This window comes from Phascolarctos cinereus, unplaced genomic scaffold (assembly GCF_003287225.1).
Source record: "Phascolarctos cinereus isolate Bilbo 61053 unplaced genomic scaffold, phaCin_HiC Scaffold_9;HRSCAF=440, whole genome shotgun sequence".
Taxonomy (NCBI): Eukaryota; Metazoa; Chordata; class Mammalia; order Diprotodontia; family Phascolarctidae; genus Phascolarctos; species Phascolarctos cinereus.
Genome location: NW_027556402.1, coordinates 244,268,419 through 244,287,558, shown reverse-complemented (window position 1 = coordinate 244,287,558; position 19,140 = coordinate 244,268,419). Strand labels below are relative to the sequence as shown.

The 19,140-nt window shown below is 48.5% G+C and overlaps 1 protein-coding gene across 3 annotated transcripts in view; it reads left to right on the top strand.

Moving 5' to 3' along the window:
• LRP4 (LDL receptor related protein 4) overlaps nt 1-19,140 on the top strand; it is a 63,296-nt gene that overhangs the window by 15,776 nt on the left and 28,380 nt on the right. For 2 of the 3 annotated variants that reach the window (XM_021009812.2, XM_021009814.2), the window contains exons 2-16: nt 2,131-2,277; nt 6,885-7,001; nt 7,259-7,372; nt 8,313-8,429; nt 9,672-9,800; nt 10,309-10,428; nt 10,667-10,792; nt 11,655-11,780; nt 12,368-12,502; nt 12,685-12,810; nt 14,036-14,266; nt 14,506-14,662; nt 15,958-16,175; nt 17,055-17,231; nt 17,466-17,591. In XM_021009812.2, the coding sequence (XP_020865471.1) occupies nt 2,131-2,277; nt 6,885-7,001; nt 7,259-7,372; nt 8,313-8,429; nt 9,672-9,800; nt 10,309-10,428; nt 10,667-10,792; nt 11,655-11,780; nt 12,368-12,502; nt 12,685-12,810; nt 14,036-14,266; nt 14,506-14,662; nt 15,958-16,175; nt 17,055-17,231; nt 17,466-17,591 (2,166 nt within the window). The remainder of the gene's footprint in view (nt 1-2,130; nt 2,278-6,884; nt 7,002-7,258; nt 7,373-8,312; nt 8,430-9,671; nt 9,801-10,308; nt 10,429-10,666; nt 10,793-11,654; nt 11,781-12,367; nt 12,503-12,684; nt 12,811-14,035; nt 14,267-14,505; nt 14,663-15,957; nt 16,176-17,054; nt 17,232-17,465; nt 17,592-19,140) is intronic. The other variant, XM_021009813.2, reaches the window with a different exon arrangement.

Here is a 19,140-nt window from a genome sequence, read left to right as displayed (position 1 = left end):
TTTCTTCATTGCTGCAGGTCACCCGGGAAGGTAAAATCCTCCCCAAGCAATGCAGATCAGCCCCAGCATGCTCTCTGCCTGTTGCTTCTGAGGTAGGGGTAGGGGAGGGGGAGAGATGAGGACTAAGGCGGAGGGACAGACGGTCACACAGCCGTGGGTCAGACTCTGGGCTCGAACTTCCTCCCTGAGGCCTGTTAGGCCCCACTGACTCAAGTCATCTATTTAACTATATTATAAAAATAGGAGAGGAGGCCATCTGTTGTATGTTGGGGATCCTGCCGGGAGCAGCCTCAAGAGCTTGGGACAGGGGGGTGAGGAGTGCGTGCTCATGTTTGGTTGGAGACCCGGGGCAAGGGCCGGGAGTGGGGAAGGAAGGAGGGGAGTCGGGAGTAGGGGGCCAAGGAGTGGCCACGCCCCTGCCCCCCCCCCCGTTCCCAGGCCGGGCTGCCGCGGGGAGGGTAACCTAAGCGCCCCTCCCCATCCCTCCCCTGCGCTCACAGTCACACACTCGTTTCTTTGCTGCGCGGGGGCCGGGCCGGCGGGCGGCGGGACCGGGACCAGATGAATGGGGGGGGCGAATGACCCTGGCAGGCCCCTTTGTTCCCGCCCAGGCAGGAGCGGGGGCACAGAGCCGTTCACACGCCATCGCAGGGCATCCTGCTGGGCACGCCGGGGAAGGGGCACTGCAGCTGGTCATGGGACTTGGCCGGGGGGATCGCTCCCGGCTCAATAGCCTGTCCCAGCAGGGTCTGGCTGGGGCTGGAGGGGGAGGGGCCTCTTCCCCCAGTGCCTCCCCCGCCCCCTCAGCCCCCAGCCTGAGGATTGGAAGTGGCGCTGGGCCACTCCCGCCCTCGCTCCCGCAGGTACCTGACTTCCAGGCTGCTTCCTTTTTGGTCTGGCCGTGGGAACCCTTGGACTTGGTGCCCTGTTCTGAGCGGGGGAACAGGGCCCACAGGGTGGGACGTGGAGATCCTGGCACAAGAGGAGGGGGTGGAGCCCCCTCGGGCCACTGACACATCTTAGGATCCTGGCTCTAGAGCTGGGAGGGCATCCAACCCAACCCTCTCATTTTGTGGAGGAGGAAACTGAGGCCCAAGAGGGTGAGGGACCCGATCAGGCTCATGCAGCCTTTCCCTCTAGCTGACAGTGTCCAATAGAATCATGGATTTAAAGCTGTAAGGGACCTTAGAGGCCATTTAAGTCCTGGGATCATTTTATAGAAAAACGAACTTGAGGCCTTAGAGGTTCTCTGAACTTGCCTAAATTTCCAGTGGTGGTACATGGCAGAGTGCGGATTCAAATTCAGGCCCTCTAAACCTGGCTTCCTGCCTTTCTGAGCCTTCCTCTCCTCATTTGTAAAGTGAGAGGCTTGTACTAGGCAATCTCCAAGTTCTAGATCTAGGATCTGTAATCGTTCTCATTATTATAACAATAGCTGATGCTTATACCAAAATGAAGTTTTCAGAGTTCTTCTGTGACCTCCTTTAAGCGAAGTTCTTTCCACTGCACTTTGCCCATCCCATTCCATGGGATTTGGACTAGAAGGGACCTGTATCCTCTAGTCTAGGCCCCTGAAACAACATGTCCATGATCCCCTGGGTGGTTAAACCTGAATCCAAACCTAGGCATAATTCTTAATCCAGTTGCCTTTCCATGCTTCAGGAAATTCCAGCACTTTTCACCCTCCTCTACATCCCCTGTTCAGGCTATATTGTTCCCAGATTAAGGCAAATTCTCCAACCCAATATTAAGAGTAAAGATTTAGGGGCAGAAATGGGTGGCCAACAAGTCCACCCCTCCACTTGCTAACCCCTTCCCAAGAAGGCAACGCCATACCTATTAAATAAAAGAATAGGACACAATTCCCCTGAGCTCTTTTTTTACTCTGAGTTCTTGAAGACATACTGAGTAAGGCCCGGGAGAGAAGTAACTTTGGACAAATGCTGGCCCTGAGGTCAGCAGGGACTTTCCTGGTGATTTAAATTGTGGCGGGTGAGGGGAGGCCTCTCCTGCCCCTCCCCCTGCCCCAGAAACCGCAGTGCTAGGTCTGAGGCTGACTTGGGAGGTCAGAAGGAGCTCCATGCCTTGAGCCCTTGCTTTACCCTTCACCCTCTTCCTCTCTCTCCCCAGGCCTGGCCAGCAGTCCTGAATGTGCATGTGGCCGAAGCCACTTCACATGTGCAGTGAGTGCCTTGGGGGAGTGTACCTGTATCCCAGCTCAGTGGCAATGTGATGGTGACAATGACTGTGGGGACCACAGCGATGAGGACGGCTGCAGTAAGAATCTCCTCCAGGGGTGGGGGCCTGGCTCGGGAGGAAGCCATAACTGGAATAATGGGGACCATTCAGTCAAGGAGCCATAGCCACTGTATTAGATTCTGGGTGTACAAAAACAAAAGGAACTAGTTCCTGCCCTCAGGGAGCCTACATTCCATCAGGGGAGTATTATATGCATGTATAATTACATGCTAAATAGGTACAAAACAAATTGCAAGGCAGTTTTTAGATGGAGGTGATACACTTAACTGCTGCTGGGGTGTGGAACAGGGAACTGGAAAGGCTTTATGTAGAAGATGGCACTTGAGCTAAGCTAGGGATCCTGAGAGGCAGTGGTCGGAGGGAGAACATTCCTGTCAGGGGGATGGCCTGTGCAAAAGCAGAGATGGGAGCCTGTGAGTATGGCGTGTTTGGACCAATAAGATCACCACTTGTGGCCTGAAAGAGAAGCTGGAGCCAGAAGAAGAAAGGCTTTAAGGAAGGGCAGAGCAGGACAGCAGCTGACTTTGGGATGGGACTTTTTGGCTTCTTAAGATACTGTGTGTCAGATTCCAAGAGAAGGCCATTTGGCCTCTGTGATTTCCCAGCAGGGGAATTGACTGTTCCCGGTGTAGCTGTTGGAATCTTAGAACAGGAGGTTTGTTACACTACCCACCTTACCCAATCTGCCATTAGGGCCACCTCAGCACAGTCCCCTTTGGTCCAAGTCAGCAAGCATTTATTAAATACCCCTAAAGTGCCTGGTACTTCTCTAGATTCTCAAAAACAAAATAGTTACCACCCTCAGGACACTTATATTCTCCCTAGGACAGTGGTCTCATACATAGATAATTAAATACTAAATATAGGGGCAGCTAGGTGGCGCAGTGGATAGAGCACTGGCCCTGGATTCAGGAGAACCTGAGTTCAAATCCACCTCAGATACATAACATTTACTAGCTGTGTGACCCTAGGCAAGTCACTTAACCCCATTGCCTAGCCAAAAAAGAAAAATAAATAAATAAATGAATACTAAATGTATATGAAATACATATTTTGTGTCTGTTACTCCACTGTGGAGGCATACGTGTAACAATAAAACATGTTTTAAAAAAATATAAAGAAGACTTTTTTGTGTATATAAGACAGATGCCTCCTTAAATAGCTTTGAATGAAGGAAAATGCATTTGTTAGGCTCTTACTATGCGCCAGGCACTTTACAAATATTATAGCTTTTGATTCTCACAACAACCCTGGGAGGTTGGTGCCATTCTTATTCCCATTTTACAGATGAGGAAACTGAGGCAGACAGGATAAGTGACCCATCCAGGACCATACAGCAAATATCTCAGGCTGGATTTGAACTCGGGTCTATCCAGTATGTCACCTACCTGTGGATCCCTTGTTCTTCTCCACACTCAGCCCACATAGTTTTCCAGTCATCTGAATCCTTTTACATCACTTCTTTATTTATAGGAATGTGGTTCAATGGAAAGGGACTTGGATTTGGAGTTAATGGACCTGGGTTCAAATCTCCCTTTGCTGCGTCTATAGCTGTGTGACTTTGGACAAGTTACTTAGCCTCTCTGGGCCTTAGTTTCCTCATTCTTAAAATGATGAACTAGGTGGCTTCTGAGTCCCTTTCTTTTTTAAAATATAACTTTTAATTTACTTTTTGTTAATTAAAAAGCATCAATTTTTTTCTTCCTCCTAATCCTCCCTATTAAGGGGGAGCTCTTGAAACATGTATGCATAGTTAAGCAAAACAAATTCCCACAAGGGCCAACCAAAACTGTGTGTCTCACTCTGCACATTGGTTCCTCATCATCTCTCTAGCAGACTCGGGAATTATGGCTGGTTATCGCATTGATCACAGTATCTGAGCTCCTTCCCTTCTCCATTTGTGGTCCTATGGTTTAGGTTCAGATCATGGCTCTGCCCCTTGCTATCAGTATGATCAGGTCTCCCTTTCCTCATCTATAAAATGAGTTGGAGGAGATGGTCCCTAAAATTCTCCCTAATCAGAAGTCTTCGGACCTATGAACAAATACATTTCTATATGTATGTCAGTGTAAGACGGGGAACTCCCCTAGTGGGGCCATCTGTTGGAGTAGATGAGTCTTCAAGAGTTGCTTGAGGCAAAGTGATTTTGCCCAGGGCCATGGGGTCATGCGATTATAGATTCAGAGCCTAATTTTATAGAAACTGAGCCCCAGAGAGGTCCCAGGATCCCACAGGTAGAAAGTAGCAGAGCTGGAGAAAGGAAGCCACTTCAGTCATCCCTGGACTGTGTCCTTGGTGAAGGAACGTCAGTCTGGAGCACAGAGAGCTAATATGTTAGGAGACACCCTAAGCCCAGGTTGGCTGATGTACTAATGGATCGGCTTGCTGCTTGAAATGGTTTAGAGCCGAAAGGGGTTATTTGCCTAGATTTTCTCCCTCAGTTGTCCTGCTACTGTTCTAGCCTGACATCACATCCCTGGTCTTCTGTCATATTAGAATCGTTGTTGGTAACTGGTTTCAGAAAGAGGAAAACAGGATGAATCTTCAAATAACTGACTAGTAAGCTCAATGCCAGTGCTTGGCAAAATTGTAGAGCCTACTCTAGAACAGTGTTTGTAAGCACAGAAGAGAGAGCACCTGCTTGAAAAGTATCAGAGGCAGGATTTGAACTCAGGTCTTCCTGACTGCAAGACCATACTTCACATATACGTATACACAGGCAACTAGGTAGTTCAGTGGATGGTGCTGGACTTGAAATTGGCAAGGCCTGAGATTAAATCCTACCTCAGATACTTGCTGGCTGTGTGGCCCTGTGGAAGTCACTTGATCCCTTTGTGACTCAGTTTCCTCATCTATAAAATGGAGGTATTAACAATACTTCCTCATAAGGTTGCTGTAAGGATCAAAAGAGTTAGCACATCCTCTTGTGCTCTATAAATGTTGACTATCATCATTATTATTATTATTATTTATTTCTTCTCAAAACTGAGAGAAGACCAGCTACCTGAGAGGTTTACCCATGCTGTAAACATCCCTGACCTCCCAGTTGGTACATGCACCCAGTAGACTGCCTCACCTTATTCTGTGTATCCAGGGGTGACGTTCCTAACTCACCTTTGGTGCTTTGGGTTCCCCAGGCCAGCCCCACAGCCTCTGCAGCTCATTCATGCTTGTGATCAGAAGCAGGAATTAGCAGGGCTGGCTGGAGGGGATGGGGACTGCCATCTGTGACCTTGAGCAGAGTTTTTCTCCATCTGAAGTTAATGGGCCCTGATAGGAATTGAACCTGCAACCTTGGCCTCATTAACACCCATTCTATCCAGTTGAGCTAACTAGCCCAGACAAGGTACTCATTACATATTAGGAACATGTATTTCCCAAGAGGAAAGCTGGAAAAAAAAAAGAGACATTTTTTTCCTTTCTTTTGTTCCTTCTTAATTTCCATAAGGTTTTAATTGCCCAGTGCTAGCCTTCTAAGGATCAGAGAGCTAGAGTTGGAAGGGCCTCAGAAGCCACATAGTCCAACCCTTTGCAGATGGGGAAACAGATCCAGGGTAGTTAAATGATTTACCCAAAGTTGTATATGTATTAGAGATGGGATTAGAGCCCAGGTCTTCTGACTGAAAAACTAGGACTTACTCCATTATAGCACATTATATCTTACCCTATAATAATGATTTACCTTTCTGGGTTTTTGGGGGGGGTAGTTGGGGTTAAGTGACTTGCCCAGGGTCACACAGCTAGTAAGTGTCAAGGGTTTGGTCTGAGGCCAGATTTGAACTCAGGTCCTCCTGACTTCAGGACCGGTGCTCTATCCACTGCACCACCTAGCTGCCCCATGATTTACCTTTCTGTAACACTGTTTTGTGGGTGGGGGGTAGGCTGACTTCACTGGTGTAGGGAATTTTCAGTAAAGAAAGCTCCACTAATATAATTTGGCCACTTCCAGTCTTATTTGGCCTGGGTCACTGAAAGGTCAAGTTACTTGCCTGTGGTCTCAGATCCAATATGTGTCAGAGGGGGATTTGAACCCAGGTCTTCCTAATTCTAAGCCTGGCCTTCTGCCTACTCTATCACTTTACCTCTCAGATAATACTTTAACATTTGCAAAATAATATCCTCACAACAAACCTCTGGGGTAGTTATTGCATGTATTTGTGGGAGGTGAAGGTGTCAAGGCTTGACCCGTGATACCAACAGGGGATCTCCCAGTATAAAAATTCCCTCCACCTCTGCTGATTAACAACTCCTCTGAAATTTATAGTCTCAGAGATTGCCTGGGGGCCTTGAGAGGTTGAATGATTTGTCCAGGGTCAGTCAGCCAGTATGTGTCAACATAAGACTTGAACCCAGATCTTCCTGACTCCAAGATGTGGTCTCTATCCACTAAAGCATATTACCTCTTTATTCCAAGTGTTTTTATGCCCATTATACAGATGAGGAACCTGCACAGCCTTGAGTCACACAGCTAGTAAATGTTAATGATTAGGTTCAAACCCAGGTTCTCCTGGCTCCAGACTGTGCTCTCCTGTTGGACTCTGGAACATGGGATGTGAGGGAGAGAGTTGGGCCAACAAGGACACTAGATTCACCTTCACCTGGACCTTTTTTCCCCTGGGGCTCAGTGCTTCCCACCTGCTCCCCTCTGGATTTTCACTGTGACAATGGCAAGTGTATCCGACGCTCCTGGGTGTGTGACGGTGACAACGACTGTGAGGATGACTCGGATGAACAGGACTGTCGTAAGTGCCAGCCGGGGTTGGGGCTGGGCAGGCCGAGCCCAGGCTCTGGGCGAGGCTGGGGGAGGATTCCATGGGGCTCTGTCACATCAGAGGTATTACTACTGCCTCCCTGGAATGCTGTGGAGCATTCCGTCTGTCTCTGGGCCCCCAACCAGGGAGCAGCCCCCAGGGAAACACCCAGTGATGCCTGAGGGCTGGCCGAAGGGCCCCAAGCGCCTGGGGCCCCCGGCCCTGACCTCTCTGTCTTGTGTCCACAGCCCCTCGAGAGTGTGAGGAGGATGAATTCCCCTGTCAGAATGGCTATTGCATTCGAAGCCTGTGGCATTGCGATGGAGACAATGATTGTGGGGACAACAGTGATGAGCAGTGTGGTAAGTGGGAGGCATCACGGTGTGATGGGGAGAGGGCTGGATTTGGAGTCAAGGGTCCTTGAGTTTGAATCCCAGCTCTGCTTGGACAAGTCACGTAACTTGTCTGGGCCTTACTTTCCTCATCTGTAAAATGGAGACAGGCTAGGTCCTTTCCAGCTCTAAATCCTGTGGTGTCCCATGTTGGCCCCAAAGAAAATCCGTAAACATTTATTAAGTGCCTACTGTGTGCCAGGCACTGTGCTAAGAACTGGAGGGGAAGAAATGCCCTTCCTTTCTTCCCTTGGAGAAGTGGAGGGTTTATGGGTATAGACTGATACATATCTTGTATAGCATATATACGTATCATGGTCACTCTGTCAACTACCCTTTGTCACAAGGGAAGGCCTAGTGGGTTGTGAGGAGAAAGAATGGCAGGCAGATAAAGAAACTGACTGTGATATGAAAAAACAGAAGGCAGGAATAAAACCTTAATTTTACAATAAATAAATAAATCCAGTGGGACTTAGGAGAAAGAACAAGAGAATAGCAGGGGAGCTAAAGACAGCATTCAACAACCCAGGCAGTTCTTGAAGCCATTCTTTTCTTCATTCAGCAAACGTTTCATGGCCCTACTATGCACACGATCCCATGTAGTTCTTGAAACCATTCATTTCTTCATTGAACAAACATTTTATGGACCTACTGTGCACAAGATCGTGGCTACCCTAACTTGAACAGCAAGAAGAATCAAGGGTGGGAGGGCTGGACTGAGTTATACAGGTGCCCCAAGGACCAGGGTCAGATCGAGCCTGTTCAGGATTTTGTCTTTCTCTTGGGTTCGGCTCCAGGATTTAAAGAGTCTGAGGAGTCCCCAGGGAGAGGAAGTCTGGGAGTCGGGGGGGGGGAGTTGGCACCAAAGCTGGGGGGCCCTCCAGGAGTAAACAGTCTGATCTCTCCCTAGACATGCGCAAATGCTCTGACAAGGAATTCCGCTGTAGTGACGGCAGCTGCATTGCAGAGCATTGGTACTGTGATGGTGACTCAGATTGTAAAGATGGCTCAGACGAGGAGAGCTGCCGTGAGTGCCTTTGGCCCCTGGGGTGACCACAAAGGAGCAGGGGTCAGGGAGTGGATCCCACCTTCTGAGCATAAGTGCCAGGCCTGTGGCTGAGCGAGTCCAAATAATAACTCACCTTTTCATGGGATTTTAAAGTTTGTGAAGCAATTTTCTCATAATAGCCCTGAAGCAGGTATTAAAAGGATTACTATTCCCATTTTAGAGATAAGGAAACTGAAGCTCTGTGAGATTAAGGGATGTGACCATGTGCACATAGTTAAATATCTGAGGTAGGATTTGGACCCAGGTCTTCTGACTCCCAAGGCCAATACTCCTTCCACCGCACTGCCCTCGAAGTAACACTGGGTAGACCCGAAGAGAAGTTGAACAAATCCCTCTAAGTGAGTAGGGAGGCATCATTTTTCTTACCCATGGGGCACTGCCCAAGGGAACTCTGTGATAGCTGAGTTGCAGCTGTTACCATGTGTAATACCTTTCCACTGAAAGAAGCCAATGACCATTTACATTGAGCTGCTGGTGAAAGTCACCATGATAATGATAGGCATAAGGTACACAAAGGTGAATCATAAAACGGTCCCTGCCCTCATGGAGCTTACATTCTACAGGGGTGAGGGTAAGGGGAAATAACATATATGATAAATGTGTATGTGTGTGTAGAGAGAGAGAGCTATAGATGTAGATATGTATAGATCTATAGATAGACCTATCTATCTATATCCGCATATGTGTATGTATATACTTTGCCTAGGGTCAACCAGTCTGGCATAAATACATAAATATAAATATAAATATGTAAATGTGTATATATACACATACACACATAATTATTTATGGAGAGAGCATTAACAGTTAAGGAGATCAGGAAAGGCTTCCCTCAGGAGTTTACCCATGAGTTGAGCACTAAGAAACCTTGGGATTCTAAGAAGCAAATAGGGATTGAGTGCATTCCAGGTGTGAGGTCCAGCTTGTACAAAGACATGGAAGCAGATTAATCATTGAGCATGTATGTAAAAAGAAGGCAGTCTTTGCTCTCAAGGGGCTTACATTCTACTGTGGAAAACAACATGTCCACAGATGAGTTAATAGAACAGGATTTATATAAAATAAGGGGAACCCTAAGAGCTGGCGGAATCAGGAAAAGACCTGTTGAAAGAAGTGAGCTTCATTTGAGCTGAGCCTTAAATGAAGCTAGGACCTGGAATGCCAAGGCCTGAGACTGTTTCCTCTTGTCCATCTCATTAGCCTCAGCAGTTCCGGCACCTCCCTGCAGCCTGGAGGAATTCCAGTGTGCCTATGGCCGCTGCATCCTGGACATCTACCACTGTGATGGGGATGATGACTGTGGGGACTGGTCCGACGAGTCCGACTGCTGTGAGTGCCCTTTGGCGGGAGTCTGGAGGCAAGGGTGTTGGGAAGTTTCTAGGATGATTAGATGAAGAGCGGTGAGTGGGGAAGAACAGTCCTAGGGAGGAGTCTCTGAATTCTAGGCAGCCTTCTTAGGAGTTAATATTCATTCATTCTCTCAGTCTCTCATTCATTCATTTGTTCGTTCACAATCCTTGTTTGTTCACAAATATTTCACTGTGTTCTGTGTGCAAGGCCCCATGAAGGTCCTGGGGCCAGGAGACTAGCTTTCTGAAGAAGTATGTCATGAGGGTCTCTAAGTACAGGAAGGCTGGAGAGACACGCATCACAGCTGTTTATGCCCTTTGTGACCTTTGGCAAACCACTGAGCCTCCTTGGGCTCATCTTCATCTGTAAAACGAGGGGGGTCGATGAGATGGCCTCTGAGGACCCTTCCGGCTTGAGATACATGACCCTTTGAACTGGATAGTAACCCGTAATCTTCCATCCTTCTCCTTGCCCACTCCCTGCCTAGCCTCCCACCAGCCCTGCCGATCGGGGGAGTTCATGTGTGACAGTGGCCTCTGTATCAATGCCGGCTGGCGCTGTGATGGGGACGCAGACTGTGATGACCAGTCTGATGAGCGAAATTGCAGTGAGTGGGAGAATGGTGCTGGCGGGATGGGGTGGCTTGTAATGAGCTTGTGGTATAGAGGAGGCTCCAGGGGAGAAGGCGGGGGGGGTGAGGGACGAGGGACCCGGCAGCCACCTTGGCTGAGCTCTGGATTGGGGGCTGGCTAAGGGTGTTGGGGAAGTACGGAGAGGGGAGGAAAGTGTTTCAAACCATTTCAGAGCCACCCCCCGACTTAGACCTTCCCTCCCACCTTCTGCAGCTACTTCCATGTGCATGGCGGAGCAGTTCCGCTGTAAGTCTGGCCGCTGTGTCCGCTTGTCTTGGCGTTGTGATGGGGAAGATGACTGTTCGGACAACAGTGATGAAGAGAACTGCGAAAACACAGGTTGGGCCCCTCAGCCCTGCCTCTGGCCCCTGTTATGTGGGCAAGATAGGGCAAAGGTGGTGCCCTTGCCACCCGCCTTGGGCCAGGAGTATTCATGATTTAGCTTTACCTGGCCTGGTGGGAACCACTGCCCTTTCCCCAAGGGGCATGGACTGTGGGGCCATAGGGTCATGGCTTTAGAGCTGGAAGGGAGCTCTGAGGACATCTCATCCAATCCCCTCATTTGACAGATGAGGAAACTGAGGCCCAGGGAAGTTACGTGGTTTACTCAAGGCCATGTACGTAGAGTCAGTGGTGAGATTTAAATCCAGGACCTCTAACTCCAAAGCCAACAAAACCAGTGTTATGAGCATCACTTTCTGTTAACATATTTATTTACATATAGGTCTGACTGGGGCCAGAGGTGGGGGAGGAACATACTACTTTAGATGGCTGGTTGATTTCCTTCTAAACCTTTCCCTTTTTGCCAAGAGTTCCTTGCCATCTCGCTCTCTCAAACCCTAATGGAGGGGCAGCTAGGTGGCACAGTGGATAGAGCACCGGCCCTGAAGTCAGGAGGACCTGAGTTCAAATCTGGCCTCAGACAAAACACTTGACACTTACTAGCAGTGTGACCCTGGGCAAGTCACTTAACCCCAATTGCCTTAAAAAAAAAACCCTAATGGAAAGTCTGGGGATTCAATCTTGCCAGATCCATGCCTTGTTCCAGAGCCCTGGAACATCCCACCACCCTCACCAGCCAACTCACCCAATTGCAGTCCAGCTGTGTCTTGCCTTAGAAAATGGCAGGCTCCCATCCTTTCCAACTGTTCCCTCTGTTACCCCAGTTCCTCCCTTGACCTGTGCTGTCCCCCCGCCCCAGGAAGCCCCCAGTGTGCCTCAGATCAGTTCTTATGTGGTAACGGGCGCTGTATTGGCCAGAGAAAGCTATGTAATGGTGTCAATGACTGTGGAGACAACAGCGATGAGAGCCCCCAGCAGAATTGCCGTGAGTATCTCCTGGGGGGGGGGTGCATACTGCTTAATTGTAAGTTTTGGGGGAGTTTTTGAGCTGTGAGTATAGAAATAGCTAACCCAGATCTTCCAATACCTTCATCTTACAGATGAGGAAACTGAGTCCCAGAAAGAGGAAGTGATTTAGGATCATAGATTTAGAGTTGAAAGGATCTTCAGAGAGCATATTTTCTAATAGCTTCATTTTCTAGATGAAACTTAGGTCCATCCAGGGGAAGTGACTTGACCAAGGTCCCAGAGGTAGTAAGAGGCAGACATAGGGTTTGAACTGATATCCTGCTTCTAAATCTGGTGTTCACTTGCCCAAGGTCACACAATCAGTAAATGGGTGGATGAGTCAGAATTTGAACTCCAAACCCAGCCCCCTTCCTATGACCCCCCTCCCCCCACCCAATTAGCAGGGCTGCCATTCCTATACAGCTTCTAGGGCTAACAGGGAACCCTCTCTAGGGACTTTTCCAGCTTCAGGAGCAGCTCTCCATGGTCTAGGTAGAGTGCCAAGCTGGCTCTCCTTAGGGAGCACATGGGCTTCAGCTTCCATGTCTGACTTGACTGGCACAGGGCCTCGGACAGGTCAGGAGAATTGTAACGTCAACAATGGTGGTTGTGCCCAGAAGTGCCAGATGGTTCGGGGAGCGGTGCAGTGTACCTGTCACACCGGCTATAGACTGATGGAGGATGGGCGTTCATGCCAAGGTAAGGCGGGACACTTAGAAGGGAAAAGGTTCAATAGGTTGTTGAGAGCAATGGATGGGCCTGGGTCCCCTTGCTTAGAATGCAAGTGGATGACTAGGCAAGTGAACAGCTGGGCAACTTATGAATTGAGGTGGAAGTTGGACAGAATGAGAGTTCTCTGATCCATTCCCTTTTCTCTATAGATGTGAATGAGTGTGCGGAGGAGGGCTATTGTAGCCAGGGATGTACTAACAGTGATGGAGCATTCCAGTGTTGGTGTGAGGCTGGCTATGAACTCCGACCTGACCGGCGAAGCTGCAAGGCCCTGGGTAAGGGGAGCTAGGGATGGTCCCTATGGGCAAGGGAACATTAAACCTTCCTGAGGCAGCACCAGTTACCCTCTGGGCCCTGCCAGGTGATCTAACCCCCTGTACCATCATTCAGTCCAGCGACTATTTGTTAAGTCCCTACTGTATGCCAGACACTGTACTATGCACTGAGGGTAGAAAGACAAAAATGAAGCAGTCCCTGACCTCTGGGAGCTTACATTCTGCTGGGAGGATACAATCTGTACACAGAGAAGTAAACACAAAGTAAATTCCAAGTAATTTCAGTATAGTGAGAGAGGCTTAATGCGTCATTCTACCTGAGTCAAGCCTTGAAGGAAGCACAAATGAAAAGAAAGCACATTCCAGGCATGATGGACAGATAGTGGGAGCAAAAGCATGGAGGTAAGAGGCAGAAGAGAGATTTCTATGTGGCAAGGAGCTGCTATCCAGGCGACTTGGACACTAGAGTGTGAGAGGGGGAATAATGAAAACTAAGTCCATAAAGAAAGACTAGAGCCAGACTGGGAGCAGGAACTTTAAGTATCTAATAATAGTTAACAACAATAATAATAGCACTTTGAGGTTTGTAAAACATTTATCTTATCTAAGCAATAACAGGGAGCCACTTTAGCTTTTTGAGCAGGACAGTGACAGGCTCAGATCTGTATTTGGAGAAAATTGTTTTGGCAGCTGTGTGGAGAATGGATTGAAAAGGCGAGAGAGACTCTGGGTGGGGAGACCAGTTAAGAGGAAATTGTAATAGTTCAGACCTGAACTAGGGTGGTGGCCATGTTAGTGGAGAGTAGGAGAGCAGGTGAGGAAGCTGAGGCCCTAGCAAGTTAAATGACTTGCCCAAAGCCACACAGATAAGTAGGCATCTGAGGTAGGATCTCAACCCAGGAGCTCTGACTCCAGATATTGTTAAGATAATCAGTCCTTTATAGAGATTAACTGAAATGTGGAGCAGTTGTTCTTTCAATGAGGGGGATAAGTGGGAGCACCCTAGGATCTGAGAAAGGTGTTTTCAGAGTATAGCTGTAGCTGAAAGCTGCTTCTTCTACTTCTGCCTCTCCTCCTACCTTGAGGTTTCAAGCAGAGGCTTTGGACCCCATGCTCTTGGGTGAGGGGTTCCCATCTAATGGGTGTGGAAGGTGTAAATGGGCTTGTGAGCCAAGGGACAGACCTGGAGCCTGGGCTTAGGCCCTGTCTCTCTGCTGTGTCCCAGGGCCAGAGCCTGTGCTGCTCTTCGCCAATCGGATTGACATCCGGCAGGTGCTGCCGCACCGCTCCGAATACACACTGTTACTCAACAACCTGGAGAATGCCATTGCCCTTGACTTCCACCACCGGAGAGAGCTCGTCTTCTGGTCAGATGTCACCTTGGACCGCATCCTGCGAGCCAACCTCAATGGAAGCAATGTGGAGGAGGTAGTGTCTACAGGCCTGGAGAGCCCAGGTAAGGAGAGTCGAGTCCCAAAGTAAGTAGGAAATCACCAGGAAGGAGAAGAATAGTGCAGCATGGTTACCTGAAGTGAGAGGGGTGTGCTATGGACCAGGAAGCTAAGATTCCACCTAGAACTTGTGGGTTAAGTGGCCAGAATAGAAAGATGGGAAGAGCCAACATGGGAAAGGGATGAGAACACAGGCTGGATTCCCTTGCCCTCAAGCACTCTCTCCCTCTCTATACCTTGTCAGGGGGGCTGGCTGTCGACTGGCTCCATGACAAGCTGTACTGGACAGACTCAGGCACCTCTAGGATTGAGGTGGCCAACTTGGATGGTGCACACCGGAAAGTGTTGCTGTGGCAGAACCTGGAGAAGCCCCGGGCCATTGCCCTGCACCCCATGGAGGGGTGAGTGAGAGCCTCAGGGCTTATGTCAACCCCCCACCTGCTAGCCACTCCATGCAGAGCAGAGGCATTGGGCCCCATCTTCCTGGGTGAGGGATTCCCACGTAATGGGCCTGAGGGCTGAAGTAGGTTTGTGAGCCAAAAGAAAAGGAGCAAACTGGCTCACAGGCTACTGCTCCCATTCCAGCCTGGCAGGGATGAAGTCTAGAGAAAGGACTCCTAAAACAGTGACTTTTTGTGCCAAACTCCTAAAGGAGCCCACAGTCATGAGCCTTCTTGGTGCAGGCCTGAAAAGGCTGGGCTTAGAGTCAAGAGGATTCCACCTTAGTGACTTTGGGCAGGTCACTGAATGTTTCCTCATCGTAAAAAGGGTATAATAGTACCTGTAATATCGCAGGGTTATAATAATAAAATGATAGATTTGGAGCTGGAAAAGACCTCAAGGTCATCAAATCCAATCCCATCATTTTCCAGATGGGGAAACGGAGGCCTAGAGAGGTTTAGTTACTCGTGCAAATTCACACGTCTAGCAAATTTCTGAGGTGGGATTCAAACCCAGGTCTTCCTGACTCTTCCTGAAATCTAATTCTCAGTACTCTACGCCAGAGGTGTCAGATACACCATTTGCAGCCCACAACATCCCCAAGTACAGTCTGAACCAGATTAAAAGTGTAATTAAGAAATATTTAACAAAATAAAAATACAGTAAACCATGGGTGATGTTAATTTGTGGCTTTCCAAGTCAGTAGATGACCTGCAGGGACCTAATGTACAGTTTAGTGGCCCCTGCTTCTATCTGAGTTAGAAACCTCTATCCTACATCACATTGTAAGGGACAGATGAGATAAAAGCACTTGGCAAACCTTATAGCATAATGGAAATGTAATTGTTATTGTTGTAACCACTAGGAGGGAATAAAAATTGCACTTATCTTTTCACGGGTACAAGGAACTCCCGGATGAAGACACTCCGTCTACTAGTGCAGGTTGGCCCTTTTTGTGCAAATTGTAGTCTCAGAGAGCTGCTGAGAAATGAAGGGCCTTGCCCAGATTTCTCCATACAGTATATATAAGAGGCAGGATTTTAATCCATATCTTCCAGAATCCAAGGATCTACACCAGATTGGCATCTATTCTACCATTACTACCAATAATCTTAGAATAATGGCAAATATCTCATGGACGTTGCACAAAATGTTATTAGAATAAATACTAACTTTATTCATGATTCCCTCCATTTCCCCCGGGATGTGGGCATAGACTTAAACCATGTCTCCACTGCCTTCCTTCCCTTTCTAGCACCATTTATTGGACAGACTGGGGCAATACCCCTCGCATCGAGGCGTCCAGCATGGATGGTTCAGGGCGGCGCATCATCGCTGATACCCACCTTTTTTGGCCGAATGGGCTCACAATTGACTATGCCGGACACCGAATGTACTGGGTGGATGCCAAACACCATGTCATTGAGCGAGCTGATCTTGATGGAAGTAACCGCAAAGCTGTCATTAGCCAGGGTGAGGCTTTCTACCTGCCTCCTTTCACTCTCTTTCCCTGTTCTACCTCCCTGGGCCCCAGTTTCATACTATCATGGAATCAGAGCTAGAAGGGACTTTGGAGATCCTTGAGTCCACCCCTCATTTTATAAGTGGGGAAATCAAGGCCTGGAGAAGTTACAGTGACTTGCCCAGGGCCACGTAGTAAGTATCCAAGTCAAAATTTGAATCCAGGACTCCCTGAGTCCAAGTCAGTCAGTCAATCAATAGCATTTATTAAGTGCTTACTGGGGGTGTACTAGAGCCAGTTCATACTGGAGCTGATTGTTAAATTTTCACCGTGAGCATTTATACCTCTGACATCAACAAACAAACACTATAAATGGGGGTTGGACTTAATGTTTTGTTGATTATCTAGGCGAGAAAATGATGGGGAAAGTGTCAACAATGAAGATTGAAGTTAAAAGTGTGTTTGTGAGTGTGTGTATATGCACATATGATTTTTAAAAATTTATTTTCCTTCTGAGAGCTGATTGTTAAATATTCACCAGCAAGCACACCACTGGTGCCTTCTATGCACCAGATACCAGGCATTGGGATGGGCACTGTAGATATGTAAAAAGACAAAGCCAGTCACTGCCGTTGAGAAGCACTCTAGCAATTATGCCATGTTTCCTCTCCTGTAGAATAAGGGTTGGACGAAATAGTCCTAATATCCCTTTCAGCTCCGGATCACATGAGCCCATTTGTCTTTTCCCGCTGGGTGCTGGGAACTTCAGTAGAGAGCAGATGCCCCACCTTCTTTTGGCTGAGAGATTGAGCTAGAATTAGCTGGCGTTGGGTCCAGGACCATCGGCCTGCCAGGGCTCTGGGCTGAGGGCATTCTGGGCCTTTTTACAGGCCTCCCGCACCCCTTTGCCATCACGGTGTTTGAGGATAGCCTCTACTGGACGGACTGGCACACCAAGAGCATCAATAGTGCCAATAAATTCACCGGAAAGAACCAGGAGATCATCCGTAATAAACTGCACTTCCCCATGGACATCCACACCCTGCACCCCCAGCGACAGCCAGCAGGTAGCCGGCTTCCGGGCAGCCAGCCCAGCCTGCCCCTCCATGCCTCCCAAGTCCTCCCAGGGCCCCTCACTCCCCTTGTCCTTGTCCTAGCTGGGCGATACCCAAGGTTGGGACAGGCACAAGGCAACCGCCCCCTCTGCTGGCGAGTGCAGGTAGCATGTCTTTGGGCTCTCTCCGCCTCGGGCTGTCAAGCCTCTGGTCTTATGGGGGTCCTCTTACCCTGGGGTATTTGAGCAGGGAGAAACCGCTGTGGGAACAACAATGGAGGCTGCACCCACTTGTGTCTGCCCAGCGGCCAGAATTACACCTGTGCCTGTCCCACTGGCTTCCGCAAGACCAGCAGCCACACCTGTGCCCAGAGTAAGTATTTGGGGAGGGGGCACCCAGTGGGGCTTCTGGGGGCAGCCTTGAGAGAGGAATTGCCTGCAGGATGTTCTATGGCCAGGGATGTGGAATGAAATGATTCTAAAGGGTCTCAGTAGCTGCAGCTTTGGGGTCATGATGTGAAGGAGGCCTGGGTCTTGGAGTCAGGCAAGACCTGGGTTTGAATCTTACCTTTTAGTCAGTGTCTACTATGGGCCAAGCATTGTGCTAAGCAATGGGGATACAAAAAAAGAAGCAAAGATAGCCCTTGCCCTCAAGGAGCTTACAATCTAATGGGAGAGACAATAAGCAAACACATGTGTATAAATAAGTACCTCTGTAACTTATTAGCCGTGGGACCTTGGACAAGTCACTTAATATTTTTTTTTTCAGCCAAAGACAAGGTTTATTAGAACATCTGCCGTATTAGGCAGACTCTTAAGGAGTCTGAACATTAGTGAGCTATTAGCTAGATTATAAGAATCTGAGCATCTTAATGGAGACAAGATGGATCTTATATACAGAAAGACTGTGGGAGGGATCTAGGAGTGGCCAAGTAGTTTATGAGGTCCTAGATAGGAGCAAGGGTCAAGTCACTTAATCTTGCTGAGTCTGTTTGCTCATCTGTAAAATGGGCATAGTCGCAGCTGTAGTGCCCACCTCTTGGGGTTGTTTGGAGCCAGAGACCATAGGGCACTAGAATTGGAATCAGGAAGACTTGGGTGCAAATGCTGCCTCACATGGTTACTAGCTGTGGACCTCAGCTCCCTATTGGCAAAATGAAAGGATGAGACTTGACTCAGTGATCTCTAAGATCCCTTCCAGCTCAAATCTATGGTCACACCAGGTGAGGTGATGTACGTAAAAGTACATCAGCTGTAAAGCGCTCTATCGAGCTTGAGGCGGAAGGCAGCTAAATTGGCCTGTCATTTCACCAGTGAGTAGAATGATTTCTCTGGTGGCCATTTCTGCAAGTCTGTCCAAGGGCAGCAAATATGTGGCTTCATTCCCTCCTAGAAAGCAGGAGTGAAGCTTCCCACCCACTCCATCCCCCATAGTGATCTCCCCTAAACTCAGGAGTTTATCAACTGACACATAAGAGTATTCTCAGCATCCAAAGGGCTGCTGAGGGTTCTAAGATCAGGGTGTCTCTTTCAAAACAGTAGCTAAAATTGGGCCTAGCACTGATGCTAAGCAGACACTTAGTCCATATGTATCAAGGGGTTGTATGAATGAATGAATGAAGGAATGACTTCCTGTATCCTGGGCCAAAGATCAAGGTCTCCCCCTGAGTGCCTGCTTTTTTTTAGATTGTAAGCTGCTTGAGGTCAGGGCTGGTCTTTGGCCCCTTCTTGTATTCCCAGAGCTCAGCATAATGCTTGGCACATAGTAGGTGCTTAATAAATAGCTCTTGAACCCTTGGTTGCTTTTCAGAAGGGGAGAGTCGAGGCAAAGTTATTACCAGGACTTGCTATGCTGTATCCAATGTCTTGGGTAGGGTCACTCCTGTGTACCCCAGACATGGCTTTCCTTAGATTAGCCTTTT